The 24,983-nt window shown below is 36.6% G+C and overlaps 1 protein-coding gene and 1 pseudogene across 13 annotated transcripts in view; one reads left to right on the plus strand and one right to left on the minus strand.

Moving 5' to 3' along the window:
• Positions 1-24,983, plus strand: part of EHBP1 (EH domain binding protein 1) — a 338,942-nt gene that overhangs the window by 153,708 nt on the left and 160,251 nt on the right. For 8 of the 13 annotated variants that reach the window (XM_073023037.1, XM_073023036.1, XM_073023038.1 and 5 more), the window contains 4 exons: positions 967-1,071; positions 1,728-1,850; positions 7,318-7,558; positions 13,491-13,677. In XM_073023037.1, coding sequence (XP_072879138.1) covers positions 967-1,071; positions 1,728-1,850; positions 7,318-7,558; positions 13,491-13,677 — 656 coding nt within the window. The remainder of the gene's footprint in view (positions 1-966; positions 1,072-1,727; positions 1,851-7,317; positions 7,559-13,490; positions 13,678-24,983) is intronic. The other 5 variants (XM_073023040.1, XM_073023041.1, XM_007970482.3 and 2 more) reach the window with 1 other exon arrangement.
• On the minus strand, positions 23,563-24,432 carry LOC103220177 (small ribosomal subunit protein eS1 pseudogene; annotated as a pseudogene).

Below are 24,983 nucleotides of genomic sequence, written 5' to 3' on the forward strand. Positions count from 1 at the left end.
CATATTCAATGATTTAGTTCAAATAAAATTTAGCATGTGTCCTTAGATTTACAGTGTTAAAGAACAGTACTTTTAATGTCAGATTTACAACTGTGTTCTACTTCCAATCATTTTCTTTCTTTCCTTACTGAATAATCTGAATCTATTTGCTGTATCATAATAACTACATTATTCCTAGGTTTTAACTTTGGAAACATCAGGGATTACCTGTAGTATCCTAAAAGGTTCTTATTTGAATTGTCTAATTTTCACCCGCTGGGTGATAATTTCACATATTCAGAGTTGTTCGAAATATAGATGACTCATGTAAAAAATTGTATCTTAAATTTGTTTCTCTGTCCTTTTTTGTTCTCTTTTATTGTCTTTATTATCAGATTTTTCTAAAGCATATACTCTAAAGTTGCCTTAAAATAACAGATCCTATTAAAAAAAAACGGGAGTAGAAAATAATAACTTTTGCTTGCTTTTCTTGTTTTAGTACTGGTTTTTAAAATGCAACATGAAGACATATTTATTGTGTACATAATTCATGCATTTATATTCTTAAAACTTTTTGTTTAAATTTAGAATATTAAACAAATGACAAATATTTTCTTTAGTATCAGAGTATGTATTTTATTCTGTTTTTAATGTATGTGTTTAAAGCACAGTTCTGTTTTACAAATGTAAAATGTGAAAGCCAGTGTCAGCTTCTTGGGTTATTATCTCGTTTTGTGTTTATTAACATAGTTTTTATGTTACTAGTATACATTTTAACAATAAAATGTTTTCTATTTTAAAATATGGGTACAGCATAACATTCAGTTAAACATATCTGTTACGGTTCATAAAAATAACATCCACTGAATGTATTCTGTTGATTAACCAAGCATCTCCTCTTTGTCTTTTTGGGTAACAGCATGCTCCTACTTTTCTTTAATTAAATGACCTTACCTTATATTTGTCTTGACTGGCTTCTGTTTACAGAAATTGTAAACCAGTTGAATGCTCTGAGCAGCTTAGATGAAGATCAAGATGACTGCATAAAGCAAGCAAATATGCCTTCAGCTAAATCAGCCAGTTCCTCTGAAGGTCTAAGAGCTTTCCTCCTTTCTTTCTGCTTCTGATTGCCTGTATTTACTGTGACCTGCTACCTCTTGACTTCTGTCTGTACTTAGCTGTCAGTTTTGTCTTTGTGCTTTTCCTTGAATGTTTTCTTTGGTAATTTGTAGTGCACCAACAGGCAATAAGATAACAGAACTTATCTTTAGCAAAGTCTTGTGTCAGGATCCTTGATAGACAGTGGTTTTAAAACATTTTCAAAATGCAATGTCATATAACATGCTATTTCTTGAGTGTGTTTATATATTATAAATATATTGTTTTTAGAATATTTGCTTACCATAAGCCCATTTCAGTTATTCCTGTTTGGTAGTGATGAATGTTCTTTCTAAAAGTCTATGTCAGCACTTTTTTTATTGGCTCAAATTAAATTGAGATGGAAGTTTCTTTAGTATAGTTCGTTATCTGGCGTAATTTTCAATTAATACTCAAATGTTTGTTTTGTTTTATTTGAAAATGTTGGTATGCTACAAAATACTTGAATGGCATTCTGTCATTGGTAAAATGCTATATACTATTATTTGCAGGTATTATTCGTGTGAATTTTTACCATTTGAAATGTTTCACAAATGATCAATACTTACACTTAACCGTAACAGGAAACTAACCCATATGTTTATTTTCAGAGCTTATCAACAAACTTAACTTTTTGGATGAAGCAGAAAAGGATTTGGCCACCGTGAATTCAAATCCATTTGATGACTCTGATGTTGCAGAATTAAATCCATTTGGAGATCCTGACTCAGAAGGTAGCAAGTTTTTCTGTCCTTTTAAAGTCTCTGTATAGTCAAGTTGTCTTGAACTGTAAGGGCAGGAAAATATATTCTTAAGAGACTAACAAAAAAAATTATTGTTTATAATGATATTGTGTTCAATACCACTTGGAGTTGATCAGCAATTCTGGGTCACTTCTATGGAATTGCTTTTAAAGAAGAAAGAAAGCCTTACGTAAACATTTACATGGGGCTTTACAAGTCTCATTCATTTGGTCTACCAAGTAAGGTCAGGGATATACTGATTTTGGGGTGGTGGACGTAGCTTCTCTATATGGATCATTTTCCCTGACAGTCTCATGAGCCCTTCTGACCCTAACTCTATGTCTCTCTGGCTGAGATTCTCTAGCTGAGAATTAGTAGTGAGAGTGAGTTATGCATGTGAAAACATGGAGCAGAGAGTAGGTTAAGAACCGCTGCTATTATATATATACAGCATACTCGTGAGGTGTAAAACCAGGGACTTTTTTTCCTGAGCCATTTTTCTTATCAAGTAGTTTTGAACTCATAAAGCCTGGCTAAGGGCTGTTGCAGAATTGAGACTTCTATTTGATTGAACTGTATGCTTAACATAAATGCAAGAATGATTAACCACTGTTTACATCTTTTTTGACTGCGTCTGAGAAATCTTCATGACTTTTAAAGAATTTTGCTACTGCCTGTCATGGTGAAAATGAGGTTTTAGCTTCAGGATTCACTCTGTTATGGCAATATCATTTCATAATTCTTTCTCCTTCTCCTCTTCCTTTACTTTCTCCCTTCTTACCAGACTCCAAATTATTAATAGGAAGTTTGTATTCACAAGTTTTTATTTTGTTTGAAGGCTATATATTATGAACGTATTTTAAATCTTAAAAAGGTTACAGTAGCTAGGCATAGTGGCTCATGCCTATAATCTCAGCACTTTGGGAGGCCGAGGCTGGCAGATCACCTGAGGTCACGAGTTTGCAACCAGCCTGACCAACATAGAGAAACCCCGCGTCTACTAAAAATACAACAAGTTAGCCCAGCATGGTGGCGCATGCATGTAATCCCAGCTACTCGAGAGGCTGAGGCAGAAGAATTGCTTGAAACTGGGAGGCGGAGGTTGCGGTGACCAAGATTGCACCACTGCTCTCTAGCCTGGACAACAAGAGCGAAACTCCATCTCAGAAAAAGAAAAAAAAAAGTCACAATAAATCGCAGAGGCAGTCAACAACTACCTCTTTTCATAGATTAGGAGGCTGAGACCGAGAGAAGTTAAATGATTTGACTTTAGGTAAATGGAAGTGGAGTTGGAGCTAAGATTCTTAATCAGGTATCTTCTTTTAACACACAACTTCTTGATTTTGTACTACATACAATTAAGTATATTGAGTTCAAAAATATTTACAAAATGAGACATTCAGTATTTGAACTTTCTATTTTAAAATCAAATAAGTTTTCTAAATGTAAGTCTGTTATCAGAGGTATAAAAGAGAGTGGCAGACAACACGTAAAATCATATTTCTATGTAGAAGAGGTAAGCCAGCCTGATTCAGAATCTTTAATTATACCTGTAAAGCCAAACAAATACATGTCAACCAGAGTTCTCTTTAAATATATGCCTATTAGAATCTTTGGAGTAAGTATTTTTTGTTTTAAAAATATTTTTATAGAAATAATTTATCTTTATTGATTAAAAACTTGCAGCCTCAAAACAGAAGTATTTGGGGAAGAAAAAAATGTGTTGCAATTGTTCAGATGGTTCTTTTTTTGCTTTTACAGCTTCAGTTCTCCTCTTACATTTGTGTGCTTGAGTGGCTTTTTTTTTTTTTTTTTTTGAGACAGAGTCTCACTCTGTCACCCAGGCTAGAGTACAGTGGCACAATCTCGGCTCACTGCAACCTCCAACTCCCGGGTTCAAACGTTTCTCCTGCCTCAGCCTCCCAAGTAGCCTGGATTACAGGCGCATGCCACCATATCCAGTTAATTTTTGTATTTTTAGTAGAGACGAGGTTTCATCATGTTGATTGGGATGGTCTCAATCTCATGACCTTGTAATCCACCCACTTTAGCCTCCCAAAGTGCTGGGATTACAGGCGTGAGCCACCACACCTGGCCCTTGAGTGACTTTTTTAGAAAGCTATTAAATGTAGGCCGGGAACAGTGGTTCACACCTGTAATCCTAGAACTTTGGGAGGCCAAGGCGGGTGGATCGTTTGAGACCAGGGGTTTGAGATGCGCCTGGCTGACATGGTGAAACCCGTCTCTACTTAATATACAAAAGTTAGCCCAGTGTAGGGCACGCACCTATAATCCCAGATGTTCGGGAGGCTGAGGCAGGAGAATCACTTGAACCCAGGAGACAAAGGTTGCAGTGAGTCAAGATCGTGCCACTGCACCCCAGCCTGGGCGACAGAGTGAGTGAAACTCCGGCTCGGGAAAAAAGAGAGAGAGAGAGAGAGAGAGAGAGAGAGAGAGAGAGAGAGAGAGAGAGAGAGAGAGAGAGAGAGAGAGAGAGAGAGAAAGGAAGGAGTCTTCTCTTAAACCCGCCTTTGTTGCCTATTCTAGCATCTTCAAATCTTGCTCTATAGTTTGTATACTTTCTTGCTTTTGGTGTTGTAACTGATGAATTTGCTTGGATTAATTTTTGCAATCCTCTTCCTGAAAGAAAGAAATAAAAATCTTACTTTTATTGACCCATTTTGTCAGTTTCTTAAGCATTTGAGCCCTGATATTTGTTAATACAAAATTGGATAGGAAAAACTTTACAGTCTCTCTTCCCTTATGGAGAAAAGAAAATGCTTAATTTACATGATTGTAAAGATTCTAGTGGTGTTAAGTTTGAATATTATCATGGTATTACAAAAGATACTATTGCTGAGTCTCTTCTTTAATGTAGGCTATGTTTAAATTCATTTCAAGTATTGATTTACTATGATTTTATGACTTCTCTTTCACACTTTTTACTTGCTTCACCATGGTGTATAGAATTTCAGCTCAGAAGTTTTCATTTTACGTTCTTTTCAACATAAAGACAAATTTTCTGGGCTAACATCTAGAGTATACGTAGTCTGATTTTAAAATATAAAAGTCATTGGCCAGGTGCGGTGGCTCACACCTATAATTCCAGGCCTTTGGGAGGCTGAGGTGGGCAGATCACCTGAGGTCAGGAGTTCAAGACTAGCCTGGCTAACAGCGTGAAACCCCATCTCTACTAAAAATACAAGAAATTAGCCAGGCATGGTGGCATGCGCCTGTAATCCCAGCTACTCGGGAGGCTGAGGCAGGAAAATATCTTGATCCTGGGAGACAGAGGTTGCAGTGAGCCGAGATTGCGCCATTGCACTCCAGCCTGGGCAACAAGAGTGAAACTCTGTCTCAAAAAAATAAAATAAAAGTCATTAATAAATGTCAGTCATAAAATGTTTATAATAATCAGATTAAGTTGTTTGAAATGTCACTTAGGAAACAATTTTTCTTGAGAATTTCAATAACCAATTTCCTGCCTTCCTCTCACAGAATATTTTAGCATTGCATAGTATAATTAAAATTACTTTTAATACACTTGACTTTTGGGCTTGCTGAAATTTTTCTACAATTTGATAAAATATTTTTATCAGCAAATCTTAGACAGTTTTATTACAAATTCTTGTTTTGTTTTAAAATGCTAACAAACATAAAAGAAAAAGCCTCATGCTAAGTACTGCTACTATTATTGTGGTTTTGTATTTTGAGTCAGAGTTTTATTTTAAAAGTACCACTGAAGCCAGGCACAGTGGCTCATGCCTATAATCCTAGCACTTTGGGAGACTGAGGCAGGTGGATCACTTGAGGACGGGAATCCAAGACCAGCCTGACCAACATGGTGAAACCCTGTCTCTACTAAAAATACAAAAATTAACCAGGCGTGGTGGCACATGCCTGTAATCCCAGCTACTCATGAGGCTGAGGTGGGAGAATCGCTTGAACTGGGGAGGCAGAGGTTGTAGTGAGCCGAGATTGCACTACTGCACTCCAGCCTGGGCAACAGAGCGAGACTCCATCTCAAAAAAAAAAAAAAAAAGTACCATTGTTGTCCAGGTGTGGTTTCTCACACCTGTAATCCCAGCACTTTGGGAGGCCAAGGCAGGTGGATCACTTGAGATCAGAAGTTCAAGACCTTGCCACTGCACTACAGCCTGGGCAACAGAGTGAAACTGTGTCTCAAAAAATAAAAATAAAAGTACCATTGTTTTCAAATTAAAATTTGAAATAATAAAAGCTAGAAAAACTTGGTATCTGTATCAGCTTACCAGTATTATTATAGTGCTTTCAACCTGAAGATTCTTATGTTATTATTGATTGGATTTAAGTTATATTGAAAAAATATTCTCATTAAAAACTCTAAAGATTTAAGGTCTTTTAGCATACAGAAACCTGTTCTTTGAAAACTTTGAGAAAACAATTTCAGTGGCATGTGAGTATATTTACAACACAGGACAGAATGAATTATCAGATCCCTGAGTGGTCTGTGCTTATGTAAATACCAAAGAACATTTCAGAAGTGAGTCAGTTTCCTGTTCTTTTTATTTTATTTTATTTTATTTTATTTATTTTAGTTTTCTGGTTTTTTTTGAGACAGAGTCTCGCTCTGTTTCTCAGGCTGGAGTTCAGTGGTGCAATCTCAGCTCACTGCAATCTCTGACTCCTGGATTCAAGCGATTCTCCTGCCTCAGGCTCCTCAGTAGCTGGGATTGCAGGCACCCGCCACCCTACTGGGCTAGTTTTTGTATATTAAGTAGAGACAGGGTTTCACCATGTTGGCTAGGCTAGTCTCGAACTCCTTGACCTCAAGTGATCTATCCACTTTGGCCTCCCAAAGTGTTGGGATTATAGGTGCAAGCCACTGTGCCCAGCATTAAATTTTATTTTTGGATTGAGGTCATGCTCTGTCACCCAGGCTGGAGTGCAGTGGTACAATCATGGCTCACTGCAGCCTTGAACTCTTGGGTTCCAGCCATCCTTCCACTGCAACCTCCCTAGGAACTGGGACTACAGGTGCACGCCACCACAACCAGCCCATTTCATGTTCTTTTAAAAACAGAAATTTGTTATGTATCAGTTTGTAATGGCAAGCTGGTAGACTATAATAAAAGAATGTAATTTTGCACATCTAAGAAAACATTTTCAGAATTGACATATCATAATGTTAATACTATTAGGTACTGCAGAGTATCTCAAGAAACAGTAAAGATCCAAAAATGCCATTTTTGGGAGTACCATTCCTGGAGAAATTGACAGAGGTTTTAGATATCACATCTTCTGAACATTAAGAATACTTAACCCCTCTAAAGTATATTATTGTTTTATTATTGCTTTGTACTTTCTCAGCCCCATAGAGCTTATTAATTTAACAGTCATATTTTTGAGAATACTAAACAATATTAGAAAATATCATATGGTATTAATGTGATTTAATTCATCTGCTTTTATTTCATAGAACCGATCACTGAAACAGCTTCACCTAGAAGAACAGAAGACTCTTTTTATAATAACAGCTATAATCCCTTTAAAGAGGTGCAGACTCCACAGTATTTGAACCCATTCGATGAGCCAGAAGCATTTGTGACCATAAAGGATTCTCCTCCCCAGTCTACAAAAAGAAAAAATGTAAGACCTGTGGACATGAGCAAGTACCTCTATGCTGATAGTTCTAAAACTGAAGAAGAAGAGTTGGATGAGTAAGTACATTTCATTTTGCTGTCATCACAGGTTAGTCTCTATGTTAACTAAAGAGATTCTTTTGTAATGTACCTTTAGATGGGTACAAATCATTAATGTATACTTTATAAGTCAGTATCTAACTCATCCACTTTCTGAATGTTTATAGTCTTAAACCTTATTCTCCCACCCTCTTCCAGGTAGGTGTGTGTAGACCCTAAACTAACTAGTGAGGAAGATATATTCCTAGAATCTCTTGTTGGAATTCCAATTGTGTCTTCTCACAGAAACTATATTACAAACGGTATTTAGGTTTGTTTTTTTGTTTTTTGTTTTGTCAAACTCTAGACATTAAACTTCAGTTGTGTTACAGGTCTGTTGGGGAGGAGAACAAAATAATCATTTGTGGTGTTGATGTGATAAGACGACTTGTATAGATATCAAACAATGAAATAATATTTCTAAATTAGGGATTATCACAAGCTCAGTATGAATAGACTGTGTAATTAGGGCTGCCGTTTGCCCATATCTGGAGTGGGGATAAAAAGGGGATGTGTTCATATTGTAATCTGGAGTTATACAGTTCACAGCCCATATGGCTACAGACCATGACCCTAAGTGTGCTTTAAAAGCAACAGCAAAACCTCCACTTCCAGCCATGATGGGATAACACAGACTGGATTTAGCCTTTTAAACAACTAAAAACTGGAGTAAGATTATATGAAACAGTAAGATTCAGACATTGGACACAAACAGCACAGGATAATGATCCCTGTGAGAACAGAAACAAAGAAGATGAGCCCTGCAATTATGTAACATTATTTGTGGGAGAGAGTTTCTAAATGCAGTTCAGAGAGAAAAAAACGCAGACAGATCCCAGTAATCACCCTGAATTAAGGAGACAGAGTTTGTACTTGGGAGTACTGAGGTGACTAGAATTTGTATGTCCACAAAGACTTCTACGTAAATATTTTAACATCTTTATTGATTATAATAACAAAATGGGAACAATTCAAATATCTGTCAACAGGCAAATGGATAAACAAATTGTGGCATATCCATACAATGCAGTACTACTCAGTAATAAAGAGGAACAAACTATTGGTAAATTGCAAGATCATTACGCTGAGTGAAAGAAGACAGACCAGAAAATAGTATACTGTGTGATACCATTTATTTTAAACTCTAGAACATGCAAACAATCTATAGTGAGAAAAAGCAGATCAGTAGTTGTTTACAATGAGAACTGGAGTGAGGAAGAGGTTAAAAAGGGGCACCCAGGAGACTTTTGGAAGGACCGGAAATGTTTGTTATCTTGATTTGTGCTGATGTTTTCACACTTGCATGCATGCATAAAAAATACTGATTAAATTTTATTTTCAAGTGTAAGCCGTTTATTGTTTATTGTTTATACCTAAATAAAGCTGTTTTAAAAAGAACAGCAATCTTTAACTTTAATAACAGAAATATTATATCACATGAGTGATTTCCAGCTTGGAATTCTTGGGTCTTTAGGTCTATTTGATGTAAATAATTGGTGTGTGACTGGAGAGATCTTTAAAATATTTAATAATAAGTAATATAATTATATGATAAATATTAATAATAATTATATGATCACTTGTGAGGCTATATGAGTCTTTGCTTTCCTTGGAAATACATAAACTTTTGTGTATTAACATTACTTAGAACTTGGGAAAAATAGTTATTTCTTTAAAAATGCAGCTTGAAAGGAAAATATTTCAAAATACTGTATATGTGGGTTGAGAGGGAAATAATAATAAGGCTCCTTTGAATCATGAAAGTTTGGGGTAGTTGCTTTGTGCAAAGGGAGAGATGTTATCTCTCTACTGTGCATTGGTTAGCTCTTATTTTGAGCACTATTTGTCTACTAGTTGTTGTATTTTATAAGGGGCATTGCTGATTCAGAATGTTAACAAAGTAGAGAAAAAGTCATTAAAGTGTTCAGAAACCACATCAAATAAACAATGATTGAGAGTACAGTGATCGTTTGATTTTAAAAAGAGATGATTTAAGGGAACTGTAATAACTAACTACAAATATTTTGAGACTAGATGGGTGTGGTGACTCACACCTGTAATCCCAACACTTTGGGAGGTCAAGACAGTTGGATCACCTGAGGTCAGGAGATCAAGACCAGCCTGACCAACATGGTGAGACCCCCTCTCTACTGAAAATACAAAATTAGCCAGGTGTAGTAGCAGGTGCCTGTAATCCCAGCTACTCAGGAGGCTGAGGTGGGAGAATCACTTGAATTTGGGAGGCAGAGGTTGCAGTGAGCCCAGACCATGCCACTGGGCTCCAGCCTGGAACTACAGAGCAAGACTCCATCTCAAAAAAAAAAAAAAGATTTTGAGACTTTTATATGAAAGAGTGAGAAAATTGACTTGTTTTCTATTGCTCTGGAGTTGTGTTTCTCATCTTTTCCACATTTTATAACATGTGCTACATGCTTCCTGGGTATGGCTAGGTTTTGATAAAACCTAAAAAGGTTCTAATCTCTAAAAGTCTCAGAATTACACCATAATAATCATCTGATTCTAAACCCAAACCCAGGTGGACATCTTATTACTAATTAATAACTATATGGGGGGTTGAAAAGTTGGCCTAACACTTGGTAAAGTTATTATATTTGTTTTCTTTGAAATAGCTAACATGTGATTGAAATAAAATTTCTCATGGGTGGTGTAGGTGCTGAGTAATAGCCACACACCTAGAATATTTGAATGTAAATGCAAACTTTAAGTACAGGCATTCAGGTATTCCAAAATACATGAGTATTACACAACACACTCACACCTGCTCTCTTATTAACAAATTAAAGAGACATCTAATGTTTGCTTAAACTTTTTAAATGCCTTAATAAAAACTAAAATCAGAATCACTGGGTGTTTCCTTTTGGCCATTCTTTTTCCACATGAAAGTCACAGTCTTTACAAGTTTCTCATGAATAAAGAGCATTCTAACTTGCTCAATCATCTGGGGTTACCAGAGGGAGTCTGTAAATACTCTAGCTTCTTTATTTTGTAGAAATATACACACAAGTTCTAAAGATTGCACATAAGCTAATGTGCAAGTCCAGGAAGAACTCTGTTTGTATTAATTACTTGTTTGGTATTTATCATCTTTTCTCTGCAAAAATTCATAGGTTCAATGTCAGTAGCAGAAATCTTCCAAAATTCGTTCTTACTTCAATAATAAACTTATGACCTTTCATCAAGCAAAAAACCTATATGACTCATCTTCCATTACCAAATTCTTCCTGTATACTCTATGACATTAAACTATCACAAATAAATAGTACGGAATCCTTTGATGTGTGGAATTACCTTTAGTGTCCCAGCATATCCATAAGCACAAAAAGAAAGTATTCATCCTTCCTTGCCTTTTAGGACGTATCCTTGACACTTAACAACTGAATGAGTTTCTCAGTTACTTATATTTGGGGGATAATTCAACTCTTCTAGTTTATATAGTAAAAATGAAAACCAATAAACCAGTATTATTTTTTCAGAACTTTTATGAAGTGACTTTTGAGGCCTAGCATGCAGTCATTTCTGGTATGGTTTTGTGTCAGTTTCCCAATTAAACCTTTCATTGAATTTTATTCAGGGAAGCTACATGCCCATTTTAATAACTTGGAGTTTGTTTTTCCAAAGAAACATAGATATCAAGGTGAGAGGAAGAGACTCTTCCTTAGCTTCATTTTGTATTATTTTTCCAGTATGTTTAAATTAATCCTGAACCAACTTTGGTTTTTCTCTCTATAATTCATTTTTCTTGATGAATTGTTTTCTAAACAATAAATAATGTCATTTAAAATTATTCTGTCCAATTTTCTCCTTAATATAACCAGTGAATTTTCAACTTACAATGAGTTAGTGATGTAACTAATTTATTACTCAAATATACAATACCGAGATAAAAATAATTGTCTCTTAGAGTGATGCATAAAGTTCTGAAATAGATTTTTCAAATCATAGGTGATCAACAGAATGTAAAAATAGTCCCAATTCTGTAAATATTTTTTCTTTGCTTACATTTATTTATATTTAAAATATATTAATCAGCAAGTATGTAACTTGTCATTGTAAAGAAAGGGATAAGTGTTTGCATGGTACTATCTCTGGGCAACCACTGTTCCTGTCCATTTTCATAGCACTTAAAAAAATTGATATGTGCTTCACATAACATGAAATTATACAGTTTAAAATGTACATGTCAGTGACTTTTAGTATGTTCACTATATTGTTATACTATTACCACTATCTAATACCAGGATGTTTTCATTACCACAAAAAGAAACCTCATACCTATTACCATTTAGTCCCAATTCCCCACTTCCTTCATTCTCTGGCTACCACTAATCTGCTTTTTTTTTCTGTGAATTTGACTATTCTGGACATTTTACCTAAATGGAAACATTTCCTGTTCATTCTTGAAAAGTAAGGAATTGAATTTAAGTTAGGGATCTCTGATCTAGAAAGGGAAAAGGACCATTCAAAACTTTCGTAAGTAGAGGCTTCTTGTCCTTATTCTGATTTAGTGCCTAACCAGTAGTGGTACCAGCACACTGTTATCTCAGAGGTGAATTACAAGTGTGTAGAGATATTAATTTTCTTAGTCCTAAAGTACTTGGCAAATGCAAGTGTTAAACACTCTGAAGAGAGGCACTCTTAGCTTAGACTACACAGGAATTCCTCAGATGAAACTCTGAACTCAAAATATAGAGTTACAAAACACACAAGGAAACAGTTTACTAAGAGGAAGAGTCAGGAGACAAAAGAAATAGTAGGATTATACATGCAAGAACTTCAAATACTAGATTTGTCAGATAGAGACTATGAAATAAGTATGTTTAAATGATTAGTAACTCAAATCTTTGTAACTGAGGTATCATACACACAGATATATGAAGAAATACACTTATTAAAATTAAAAATTCCTGGAGAATTGAATATTAGACATGAAGAAAAAATGAACTGGATCAGAGATGTGAGAGAGTTATCTAGAATATAACAGAAGAAGAATAAAGATTTATAAAAATGGAAAGGCTAGGAAACTTGACAAGTAGTTGTTCAACATAGATATAAGATATTTCAAAGAGAACAGAGAAAATACATAAGTGGCTATCAAAGAGATAAAGGCAGATAATTTTTCAGAACCAATAAAACACATGACTCTTCAGACTCAGGAAATACAAAGAGTCTGAAACAGAATAAATCAAAAGAAATCCACACCTAGACATGTCATAGGTGTCAAAATTGCTCAAACCAGAAATAAAGAGAAGATCTTAACAACTACATAGAAAAGATGACTTACAAAGGAGCAATGGTAGGCTGACAGTGGATTAATATCTTCAAAACCCTGAGACAGAATAACTGATGACTAGAATTCTCTACCCAGCTAAACTATCACTTAAATGTAAGGCTGAAATAAAGACATTTTCAAAGCCTAGGAGAATTTACTATAAGCAGAACCTTGCTGATTGAACCACTAAAACATGTTCCATAATGAGGGGAGAATTTAACATAGAAGAAAAGATGAAATACAAGAAAATGTAACAGAGCTCGAGCATAAAAAAAGAAACCAAATCGAGATTTTTACATCTTCCTTTTCCTTGGGTATGGAAAATATACAGGATTTATTATTTTTAATATTTAACATTTTTCTAAGTTTCTATATATAATAGTTTGAGCTGACTGTGACCTTGTATTAAATATTTTTAAGTACTTTTTAAAGCCAAATTTTAAAAAACTCGGATAGAAATGGACCAAAAGATTAACAGTGATTATTTCCAAATTCTGGGTTATCACTGGTTTGGGTTTTATTTGAAAAAAGAAATTTTAGTTTTCAGTGCACGTTTATTATTTTACTTGTAAATGAACTATTTTTTGAGAGACATCTAACAATAATTCTTCTTTCACTTAGATCAAACCCTTTTTATGAACCTAAATCAACTCCTTCTCCAAATAATTTGGTAAATCCTATTCAAGAACTGGAAACTGAAAGGCGAGTGAAAAGAAAGGCCCCGGCTCCACCAGTCCTCTCACCAAAAACAGGAGGAGTAAATGAAAACACAGTTTCTGCAGGAAAAGATCTCTCTACTTCTCCTAAGGTAGGATTTTATTCATAGTAAAACATGTATTAATATTTGCTCTTTTCTCCCCATGCCATTTAATTTAAATTAAGAAAAGACATTTTTGGCTATTTTTGATGATTTAAAAATAATATCCAAGAAAATCGATTTTACTGCAACACTGCATTTATGTTTGTGAGCCCATAAGTTTGCAGTACAGTATGGATTGGATGGTTTGGGTTAAGATTGTTTTTAAAATGCTGTTTTGAAATGAGAGGAAGAAAGGTCTTATAATTGTAAGACTGGTGCTTTAAAGAAAGGATACTCTATAACTATCAGAGAGCTTCAGCAGACAGGTCCCTGCTGATGCATACCCACCCACCGCCTCCCCCACAGCACTTTGATGGCATATGCGCGTGTGCACACAGACCTCACCACCCTGTTGTCACTGATGGGCTTGTGCACGGACCTTGTGACTACCACCCTGACCCTACCATTCCCCCTCCAGTGGACACATATGTGCACCCTGCCACCCCGCCATTGCTGGTGTAAGCATATGCACACAGACCCTGCCACCCTGCCCCCGCCAGCATGTAGGCACTGCTGCCCCATCCCTACTGGTGTATGCGTACCACACTTCATTGCCGCCACTGGTGCAAGTGCACGTGCACAGTCCCCACTGCCCATGGGCATGAACCCCACTGCAACCACCCTGATGAAATGCTTTTGCCAGCACCCCACATCAGAGTGATCTTGCCAGCAGACTGGGAATATCTCAGCCCCTTGAGCACAGCAGGTGCTTAACCTTGAGGTCCCAGATAACAAAGCTGTGGGTCTGGTACCAGGCCCTCAGGGTTAAAGCATGCAGCCCACGAATGCTGAGAGAACCTTGGCCCCTTGAAATAATCCAGAAACAAAGCCAGTCATCTGAACACAATATATACCATAGTCAAACCCTCAATGACATCAAATAATGTAAAAGTAAAAAATTGCATCCAAAGGACAGCAGCTTCAAAGATTAAAGGAACATCAGCCGACACAGATGAGAAAGAGCCAGTGCAAGAACTCTGGCAACTCAAAAACCCAGTGTCTTCTTACCTCAAAACAATCACACTGGCTCCCCAGCAATGATACTTAACCAGACTGAAATGGCTAAAATGACACACATAGAATTCAGAATCTGGATAGCCATAGGATCATCAAGATTCAGGAGAAAGTTGAAATGTAATCCAAGGAATCCAATAAAATGATACAAGAGCTGAAAAATGAAATAGTCATTTTAGGAAAGAACCACATTTATCTGATAGAGCTGAAAAACTCACTACAAGGATTTCATAGTACAATCGGAAATATTAACAGCAGAATAGACCAAGCTGAGGAAAGACTCTCAGAGCTTGGAGACCAATTCTTCTAAACAGCTCAGTCAGACAAAAGTAAAGAAAAAAAAAAGAATGAACTAACAAAACTCCTAAGAAATATGAGATTATGTAAAGAAACCAAACCGACTACTCATTGGCATCCCTGAAACAGAGGGAGAGAGAGCAAGCAACTTGGAAAACATATTCAAGGATATTGTCCATGAAAATTTCCCCATCCTTGCTAGAGAGGTCAACGTTCAAATGGAGGAAATTCAGAGAACCCCTGTGAGATTCTATATAAGATGACCATCCCTAAATCATATGGTCATCAGATTCTCCCAGATCCAAGTGAAAGAAAAAAATATTAAAGGCAGTTAGAGAGAAAGGGCAGGTCACCTATAACAGGAACTCCACCAGGCTAACCACAGACCTTTCAACAGAAACCCTACAAGCCAGAAGAGGTTGGTAGCCTATATTCAACATTCATAAAGAAAAGAAATCCCAACTAAGAATTTTCATATCCAGCCAAACTAAACTTCATACGATAAGAATAAATAAATTTCTTTTCAGAAAAGCAAATGCTAAGGGAATTTGTTACCACAGACTTGCCTTACAGGAGGTCCTTAAGGGAGTGCTAAACATAGAAACCAAAGATAATTATTGGCCACCACAAAAACACAGCTAAATACATAGACCATTGTATTAGTCTGTTCTCACACTACTATAAAGAACTACCCAAGATGGGGTAATTTATTTTAAAATGAGGTTAAATTGACTCACAGTTCTGCAGGCTGAATAGGAGACAAGGCTAGGGAGGCCTCAGGACACTTAAAATCATGGCAGAAAGCAAAGGGGAAGCCAGCATGTCTTACATGGTGGGGGCAGAAGGAAGAGAGAGGAAAGGGGGAAGTGCTACACACATTCAAATAACCAGATCTCATGAGAACTCACTCAGCATCATAAGAACAGCAAGGGGGAAATCTGCCTCATAATCCAATCACATCCCACCAGGCCCCTCCTCCAACACTGGGAATTACAATTTGACATAAGATTTGGGTGGAGAGACAGAGTCAAACCATATCAACCATGGACACTATAAAGCAGCTACACAATCAAGTCTATATAACAATTAGCTAACAACACAATGATAGAATCAAATCCACATATGACAGTATTAACCTTGAATGTAAAATATCAAATCTGCCATTGTGTGCCCCACTTAAAAGGCACAGAATAGTAGGTTGGATAAAGAAGACCCAACTGTATGCTGTCTTTAAGAGACCCATCTCACATGCATTGACACCCATAGGCTCAAAGTAAAGGGATAGAGAAAAATCTGCCAAGCAAACGGAAAACAAAAAAGAGGACAGGTTGCTATTTCTAATGCTAGACACAACAGACTTTAAGCCAACAAAGATCAAAAAACACAAAGAAGGGCATTACATAATGGTAAGGGGTTCAATTGAATAAGAAGACTTAGCTATTCTAAATAATATACACCCAACACTGGAGCACCCAGATTCATAAAACACATTCTTAGGGACCTATAAAGAGACTTAGATACCTACACAATAATAATTGGAGCCTTCAACACCCCACTGACAGTATCACCCAGGCAGAAAATTAATAAAGATACTCAGAACCTAAACGTGACACATAACTGAATGGACCTAACAGACATCTACAGAACACTCTGACCGACAGCAGAATATACTTATTTTCATCTGCACGTGACACATACTCCAAAATCAACCACATGCTCAGTCATAACACATTTCTCAACAAATTCAGTATAACTGAAATCATAGTTTCTGCCCCAAAGCTCCTAGATCCAATAAACAACTTCAGCAAGATTTCAGGATACAAAATTAATGTACAAAAATCAATATCATTTCTATATACCTACAAGTCTATATGACATCCAAGCTGAAAGCCAAATTAAGAACACAATCCTATTCACAATACACACACACACACACACACACACACACACACACACAGAGCCTATGAATACAGCTAACCAGGGAGAAGAAAGATCTCTATAATGAGAATTACAAAACACTGTTGAAAGAAATCAGAGATGACAAAAACAAGTGGAAAAACTTTATATGCTCATGGATAGGAAAAATCAATATTAAAATGGCCTATTGCCAAAAGCAATTTGCAGATTCAATGCTATTTGTATCAAAATTACCAATTAATTTTTCACAAAATTAGGAAAAAAAAAAACTATTCCAAAATTCATGTGGAATAACAACAACAAATAGCCTGAATAGCCAGTGCAATCCTAAGCCAAAAGAACAAAGCTTGAGGCATCACACTATCTGACTTTAGACTATACTAAAAGGGTACAGTAATCAAAACAGCATGGTACTGGTAGACACACAGAACAATGGAACAGTTTAGAGAACTCAAAGCCACACATCTATAACCATCTGATCTTTGAGAACGTTGACAAAAACAAGCAATGGGGAAAGGATTCATTATTCAACAAGTGGTGCCAGGTTAACTGGATAGCCATGTACAGAAGATTGAAACTGGACCCCTTTCTTTCACCACATACAAAAATTAACTCAAGATGCATTAAAGACTTAAATGTAAAACCTAAAACTATAAAAACCCTAGAAGAAAGCCTAGGAAATACCATTATGTGATATTGGCCCTGATAAAGATTTCATGACAAAAACTCCAATAGCAATTGTGAAAAAAAAAAAAAAAAAGAAAATCGATAAATGAGACCTCGTCAAACTAAAGAGCTTCTGCACAGCAAGGACTTCATGTCTAAAATACCAAAAGCAATGGCAACAAAGGCCAAAATTGACAAATGAGATCTAATTAAACTAAAGAGCTTCTGCACAGCAAAAGAAACTACCATCAGAGTGAACAGGCAACCTGCAGAATGGGAGAAAATTTTTGCAATCTACTCATATCTGACAAAGGGCTAATATCCAGAACCTACAAAGAACTCAAACAAATTTACAAGAAATAAACAACCCCATCAAAAAGTGGGCAAAGGATATGAACAGACATTTCTCCACCTCCCAGGTTCACGCCATTCTCCTGCCTCAGCCTCCCGAGTAGCTGGGACTACAGGTGCCCGCCACCACGCCTGGCTAATTTTTTGTATTTTTAGTAGAGACGGGGTTTCACCATGTTAGCCAAGATGGTCTCAATCTCCTGACCTCATGATCTGCCCGCCTCGGCCTCCCAAAGTGCTGGGATTACAGGCGTGAGCCACCGCGCCCGGCCTTTCAGACATTTCTCAAAAGAAAACATTTATGCAACCAACAGACAAATGAAAAAATGCTCATCATCACACTCCATCAGAGAAATGTAAATCAAAACCACAATGAGATACCATCTCACACCAGTTAGAATGGCAGTGATTAAAAAGTCAGGAAGCAACAGGTACTGGAGAGGATGTGGAGAAATAGGAACACTTTTACACTGTTGGTGGGACTGTAAACTAGTTCAACCATTGTGGAAGACAGTGTGGCAATTCCTCAAGGATCTAGAACTAGAAATACCGTTTGACCTGTCATCCCATTACTGGGTATATACCCGAAGGATTATAAATCATGCTCCTATAAAGACACATGCACACATATGTTCATTGCGGCACTATTCACAATAGCAAAGACTTGGAACCAACCCAAATATCCATCAGTGACAGACTGGATTAAGAAAATGTGGCATATATACACCATGGAATACTATGCAGCCATGAAAAAGGATGAGTTCATGTCCTTTGTAGGGACGTGGATGAAGCTGGAAACCATCATTCTCAGCAAACTATCGCAAGAACAGAAAACCAAACACAGCATGTTCTCACTCATAGGTGGGAATTGAACAATGAGATCACCTGGACTCTGGAAGGGGAACACCATACACCGGGGCCTGTTGTGGTAGGGGGAGGAGGGAGGGATAGCATTAGGAGATATACCTAATGTAAATGATAAGTTAATGGGTACAGCACACCAACTTGGCACATATATACATATGTAACAAACCTGCACATTGTGCACATGTACCCTAGAACATAAAGTATAATAGAAAATAATAATAATAAAAAAGGAAGAAAAACAAAACAAAACAAAAAAGAAACAAAGAAACAGAAAACAAAAACTCTCGCCAGAGTAAACAGACAATCTATAGAATTGGAGAAAATATTTTCCAACTACGTATCTGAGAAAGGTCTAATATCCAAAATCCATACGTAACTTAAATTAACAAGCAAAAAACAACCAAGCAACCCCATTAAAAAATGAGCAAAGAACATGAAAACACACTTCCCAAAAGAATGCCTACATGTGGCCATCTAGTCTATGAGAAAAAAATGCTCAACATCAGTAATCTTTTGAGAGATGCATATCAAAACCACAATGAGATACTATCTCATACCAGGCAGAATGGCTATCACTAAAAAGTCAAAAAATAACAGTTGCTGGTGAGGTTGCAGAGAAAAGGGAATACTTATACACTGCTGGTGGGAATGTGAAATAGTTCAGCCACTATGGAAAACAATTTGGAGATTTCCCAAAGAACTTAAAACAGATATACCATTCCATCCAGCAATCCCATTACTACGTATATACCCAAAGGAATGTAACTTGTTCTACAGTAAAGACACATGCATGCGTATGTTTATCACAGCACTAATCACAATAGAAAACACACTGGATCAACCTACATTGCCCATCAACAGTAGACCAAATAATGAAAATGTGATACATATATACCATGGAATACTATGCAGCCATAAAAAAGAACAAAATCATGTTCTTTGCAGCACATGGATGGAGCTGGAGGCCGTTATCCTAAACAAATTAACACAGGAACGGAAAACCAAATACTGCATGTTCTCACTTATAAGTAGGAGCTAAACGTTTAGTACACATGGACACAAATAAGGGAACAGTAAACACTGGGGCCTGCTTGTGGGTAGAGGGTAGGAGGAGGGTGATGATCAAAACTGTACGTACTGGATGCTGTGTTTTTTACTTGGGTGATGAAATAATCTATACACCAATCCCCCATGACATGCAATTTACTCATGTAACAAACCTGCACATGTACGTCCTGAACCTGTAATACAAGTTGGAAAGGAAAAACAGACAAAAAAAGAAAGAAGGAAAGGAAAGGGGAAAGGAAAGAGGAAAGGAAAGGGGAAAGGAGAGAGGAAAGGAAAGGAGCTCTAAAGCAGCTAGGCATGAGAGACAGCTTTATACTAATATAGAGGAAGAAATCTAAATCATCCTTTGACAAATGAACTGGAAAGATTAAGGCTCAGTCCAGGTAAATGTTTTGTTGAAGAATTTCAATTTTGTCACTTTGATTTATGTCAAGGTATAATTTTGGATTGTCACTCTTTTTTAGAAATTTTAATATGTGATGACTACATGGAAAGGTAAAACACCTTTGGAACAAAACCTAAAGCTATTGAACGATTCCATTGTAAATAATATAGTGTCTTCTGTGTGTTGGTCTTAGCAAATTTTTTTAGGTAAATAACTTTTGCCTATCTAGTCATGGGTGTGTTGTTACCACTGTATTAGGTTATTTAATTTTTGTAGGTAGTAGTGTTAAAAATGAGATTAACTTGATCTCAGAGTGATAAAGAAAAAATTACAAGTCCCCCACCTCCTGCCAGTAGAGAAAGGATTGGAACCTAGCATTTCCATTAATATTTTATGATGTTGGAACCATACTCTACTCAGGTACCTGGGCTTCTATTTTTCTCAAGGACATTGAAATTCAGTAGTTTCTTTTGAATAGACAATTTTTCATTTCATTCTGTGGCTTTTGTTAAATGCCAGACTTCTGAAATACTTCATTTTATTTGTTTTCCTGTATAGAGGGAGAGTTTGTTCACTGAGTTCCTCATTCAGCCATTCCATAAGTCAATCTCCAGGTGTTTGTTTTTATATCAAGTGTTTTTTTTTTGTTTGTTTGTTTGTTTTTTAACCCAATGACTGAAATTCTGTCTTGCTGGGTTGTGCTAGAGAAAGAGGGAAAAAACACTAAATGAAAGGAGCAGATGATAGAAATATAAGGCAAAAGGAGATGGCCAATTCCAGTATCCATAAGAGCAAAAATAAACAGTGACTGGGTCACCAGCCAGAATCAAGAAACTTTAGGTTCCTTATCCATTCTGACCATAAAGAATACCTAAACCTATTACTTGTTTCTCTGAATCTCTAGTCCCTCATTGCTTGCTTCCTATACCATCCCTCTTTATTCCGTCAGGTGTTTGGAGCTAATTAAGCATTCCTAATCTCTCTATAGAGGAAAGGAAATGGGCCGGGTGCGGTGGCTCACACCTGTAATCCTGGCACTTTAGGAGGCCAAGGTGGGCAGATCACTTGAGGTTGGGAGTTTGAGACCAGCCTGACCAACATGGAGAAACCTTGTCTTTACTAACAATACCAAATTAGCCAGGTGTGGTGGCGCATGCCTGTAATTCCAGCTACTCAGGAGGCTGAGGCAGGAGAATCGGAGGTTGTGGTGAGCCAAGATGGCGCCATTGCACTCCAGCCTGGGCAACAAGAGTGAAACTCCGTCTCAAAAAAAAGAAAAGAAAAGAAAAAAGAAAGGAAACGAACTTAACTGTGCCTATTGTATGCCGGGCAATATTTTGTTACCTCACTTGATCCATAGAGCAACTGAGGATACACACACACTATACATATACACACACACATATACATACACACACACACACACGTACAATCTATACCATTATCTCTGTTTTACATATGAGAAACTGAACCTTGAATAAGTAATTTGCTCAAAATGATAAAAGTGAGTAGTGACACAGGATTAAAATTCAGGTTCATTGTGTGTAAAACCCATGCTTTTCTTACTGTGTCATGCTGTCTCTAGAGAGAGGTATTTCTGGTTCAAAGTTGGAACTCTAAATACGTTTTTCCATAGAACTTATCTGGTGATTAAGTTTTCTTATAGCAAAGTATGTGTTAGCTATGTGAATAGCTATTTTTACATTATTTTGAAGGTAATGTTTCATTGCAGACACATTGTGGAATAAATGATGTTTATGGGAAAGACTGAGCAGTTTAGCACCGTGCTTCTCTTGGAAAATGCCTCATTATGCTCAGACATAGACATTAGAGACACAATCATATCCACAGTAACCTTTTGTTGATCTGAAAGTTAGTTTGGATAAGACACCTGGTAGTTTGGATAAGATACCTGGTGAAACCCAAGTGAAAAATTAATGCTAAAAAAGACTAGCCGTCTATAGTCCCAGCTACTCATATTGAGGCTGGAAGATTGCTTGAGCCCAGAGATTGAGATCCCATCTCTTAAAATAATAGTAATAATAGACTGCTGGCCAGGCACAGTGGCTCATGCCTGTAGTATCAGCAGTTTGGGAGGCCAAGGCAGGAGGATTGCTTGAGCCCAGGAATTAGAGACCAGCTTGGGCAATATAGTGAGACCCTGTTTCTACAAAAAATTAAAATAAAAACATTAACTAGGCGTCGTGGCTCATGCCCGTATTCTCACTTACTTGGGAGGCTAAGGTGGGAGGATCACTAGAGCCTGGGAGGTAGAGGCTGAAGTGAGCCGTAATGTGTCACTGCACTCCAGCCTGTATGGCAGAGTGAAACACGGTAACCTAATTAAAAAAATTAATAATAGACTGCTGATACATTATTAAGTAAAAAAAAAAGTGCCTAACAGAATATAGTGTGTATTTAAAATGTTATTCTGTGTGTATAAAAATGTTGCTCACATCTGTGTATATAAAAAACAAAAAAGCTTAAGAGAAAAGATCAATGTTTAGAGAAGTAAACTGACATTAAACATGCAACTATCCAGTAAAATAAGTTAGTTCCAGTGATGACTGACCATCTTTTACTAACTATGAATATAAATTAATGAATATGCAAGCTACTAGATAAAATTCATGCACTTAATACAATATGCAATTTAAGTTATTAGGAAAAATTTAGGAACATAAATGAAATTGTTCCCAGATACATCTGCTAAAGTATGCTATTAAATACTATATGATCTAGTTCCATAAAAATCATAATATAAACAGCCCATTATTGACAATAAAAAATTGAAATAAATTAAACTTACAGTTTTGTGATTGCATAGAAAAGAGCCCCATGGTACATTCCATGATGAAGTGAACCTGGTCAAGTGGAAAAGGGCTTCCTCAAAGATCTTGATTGGCAGAGCTCCAGTGATTGACAGCGATACTACTGTCTACTTGCTCCCTCTCTGAAAATGGAAACCCTATTTATATATCTTATGGCTCAGCTAAATAACTGAAGTCTTCACTCATATTGTTGCTTCTTTCTAGAAAGTTCTAATTAAGACTGAAGGTTTTCACTTGGATGTTTTCGAACTTGAGTAGACTACAGAAACTGTGGAAAACTCAGGGTAAACTCAAAGTAACTCACAGCAGTCTTACTGATTACTTACTCCCAGGAGCAAATTCAAACCACAAAGCAAGCACCCTTTTCAGCTTTTGCACATAATGGCTTCCTTCTAGAAAGTTCTTTACCTCGATTTCTTTTTTTTTTTTTTTTTTTGGTCACATACAGCACTTTTTATTTGACACTAATTGAAGTCTGAACTTTAAACAGATTCTTGGACTGGTGGTTCATATCCATCAGCTCGTTCAACTTTAGCACCTGTCTCATCCCCAGTGGCTTTTCCAGAACTACTGCCTTCACCATGAAGCTCCATGAGCTTTCCCAATTCAAACTTGGACTTCTTCAGCATTTTTACTTTTCTAACGAAGACATCATGGAGAGGATAGATTGGCAAGCCTTTTCTATGTGTTTTCCAATGCTGTCTGGAATCAATTTATTGACCACTTCTTTCAAGTCATTTGTCTTCACCTCTTGGGTCATGATTTCCATCATCATCTTCCGGATTTGGCGGACCTGTTGGTGCTGAGCATAAGAGGTCTTCCGTATCTGATTGTTGCGTTTTTTAGTAAAACCAACACAGAACAGATGAAGCAAGTAACCATCGGTAGTCTTGACATCAACATGAGCTTCAATCATTGTCTGCCACTTTTTGACCATGGAACACGTTTTGTCACAGGTAAGATCCATGCCATGGAAGTTAGTCAGGCAGTTTTTGCCCTGAACATCTTCAGTAATCAGCTTGAATTTTCCAAATGCAACTTCATCATTCTGCAAATCAGCAAGACTCACTTCAAACACACGACCTTTGAGACTATCAGATGCAATTTTGGTTCCTTGGGTTCTGGTGACGAGCGTCTTTCCAATATTTCTTATATTGAACATAGCAGGTGCTTTCACATCATACCAATCTTTCTTAGAAAATGGATCAACCACTTTCTTCTTGGCTCCCTTTTTGCCGCCTTTCGTAAGGCGCTTGTTCTTGCCAGCCTCCATGGTGCTGATCAGAGAACCAAAAGTTTACCTCGATTTCTGTGTAAAACTGTGCAGAATGGTGTCTAAGGGCCATTCTTGATGAAAAAACAGTAAACACACAATCAATATGTTAATTTCCTATCATATGTAAATTGAAAATGTCAAACATTTCAAGGAATAGTATAAAAAGAATGAGAATCAAATGTAATTTAGTAAAATAATAAACACATAGTTTTTAAAAGAAAATTTAAAATGCCAAGAATGTTTGGTGACAGCTAGGAAAAACAAAAGGTAATCTTATTTTACCTGTAAATTTTTTACTTACTGTCATACCCTGTTCCTCAGTACTACGGAATAAATGGTATGCTCCTATATATATTAGCTATTCTATTGGTTAGTATTTTTTTTTTAGTTATGAGTAATAGAAACAAGACATGTATTTGAATTTTCTTACTTAAACAAAAAGGATAAAGTTATAAAGACATGAAGATATTTTGCCAAACCCTAAGCAAAGAATACAAGCTGGGCCTTAGGAACAAATGGGAATCAACCTCAGTGTGTCTGCTTCTCTCTCTGGAATACCTTCAATCTGCTTTTACCTTTTTAA

The sequence above is a fragment of the Chlorocebus sabaeus genome, chromosome 14, assembly GCF_047675955.1.
Source record: "Chlorocebus sabaeus isolate Y175 chromosome 14, mChlSab1.0.hap1, whole genome shotgun sequence".
NCBI lineage: Eukaryota > Metazoa > Chordata > Mammalia > Primates > Cercopithecidae > Chlorocebus > Chlorocebus sabaeus.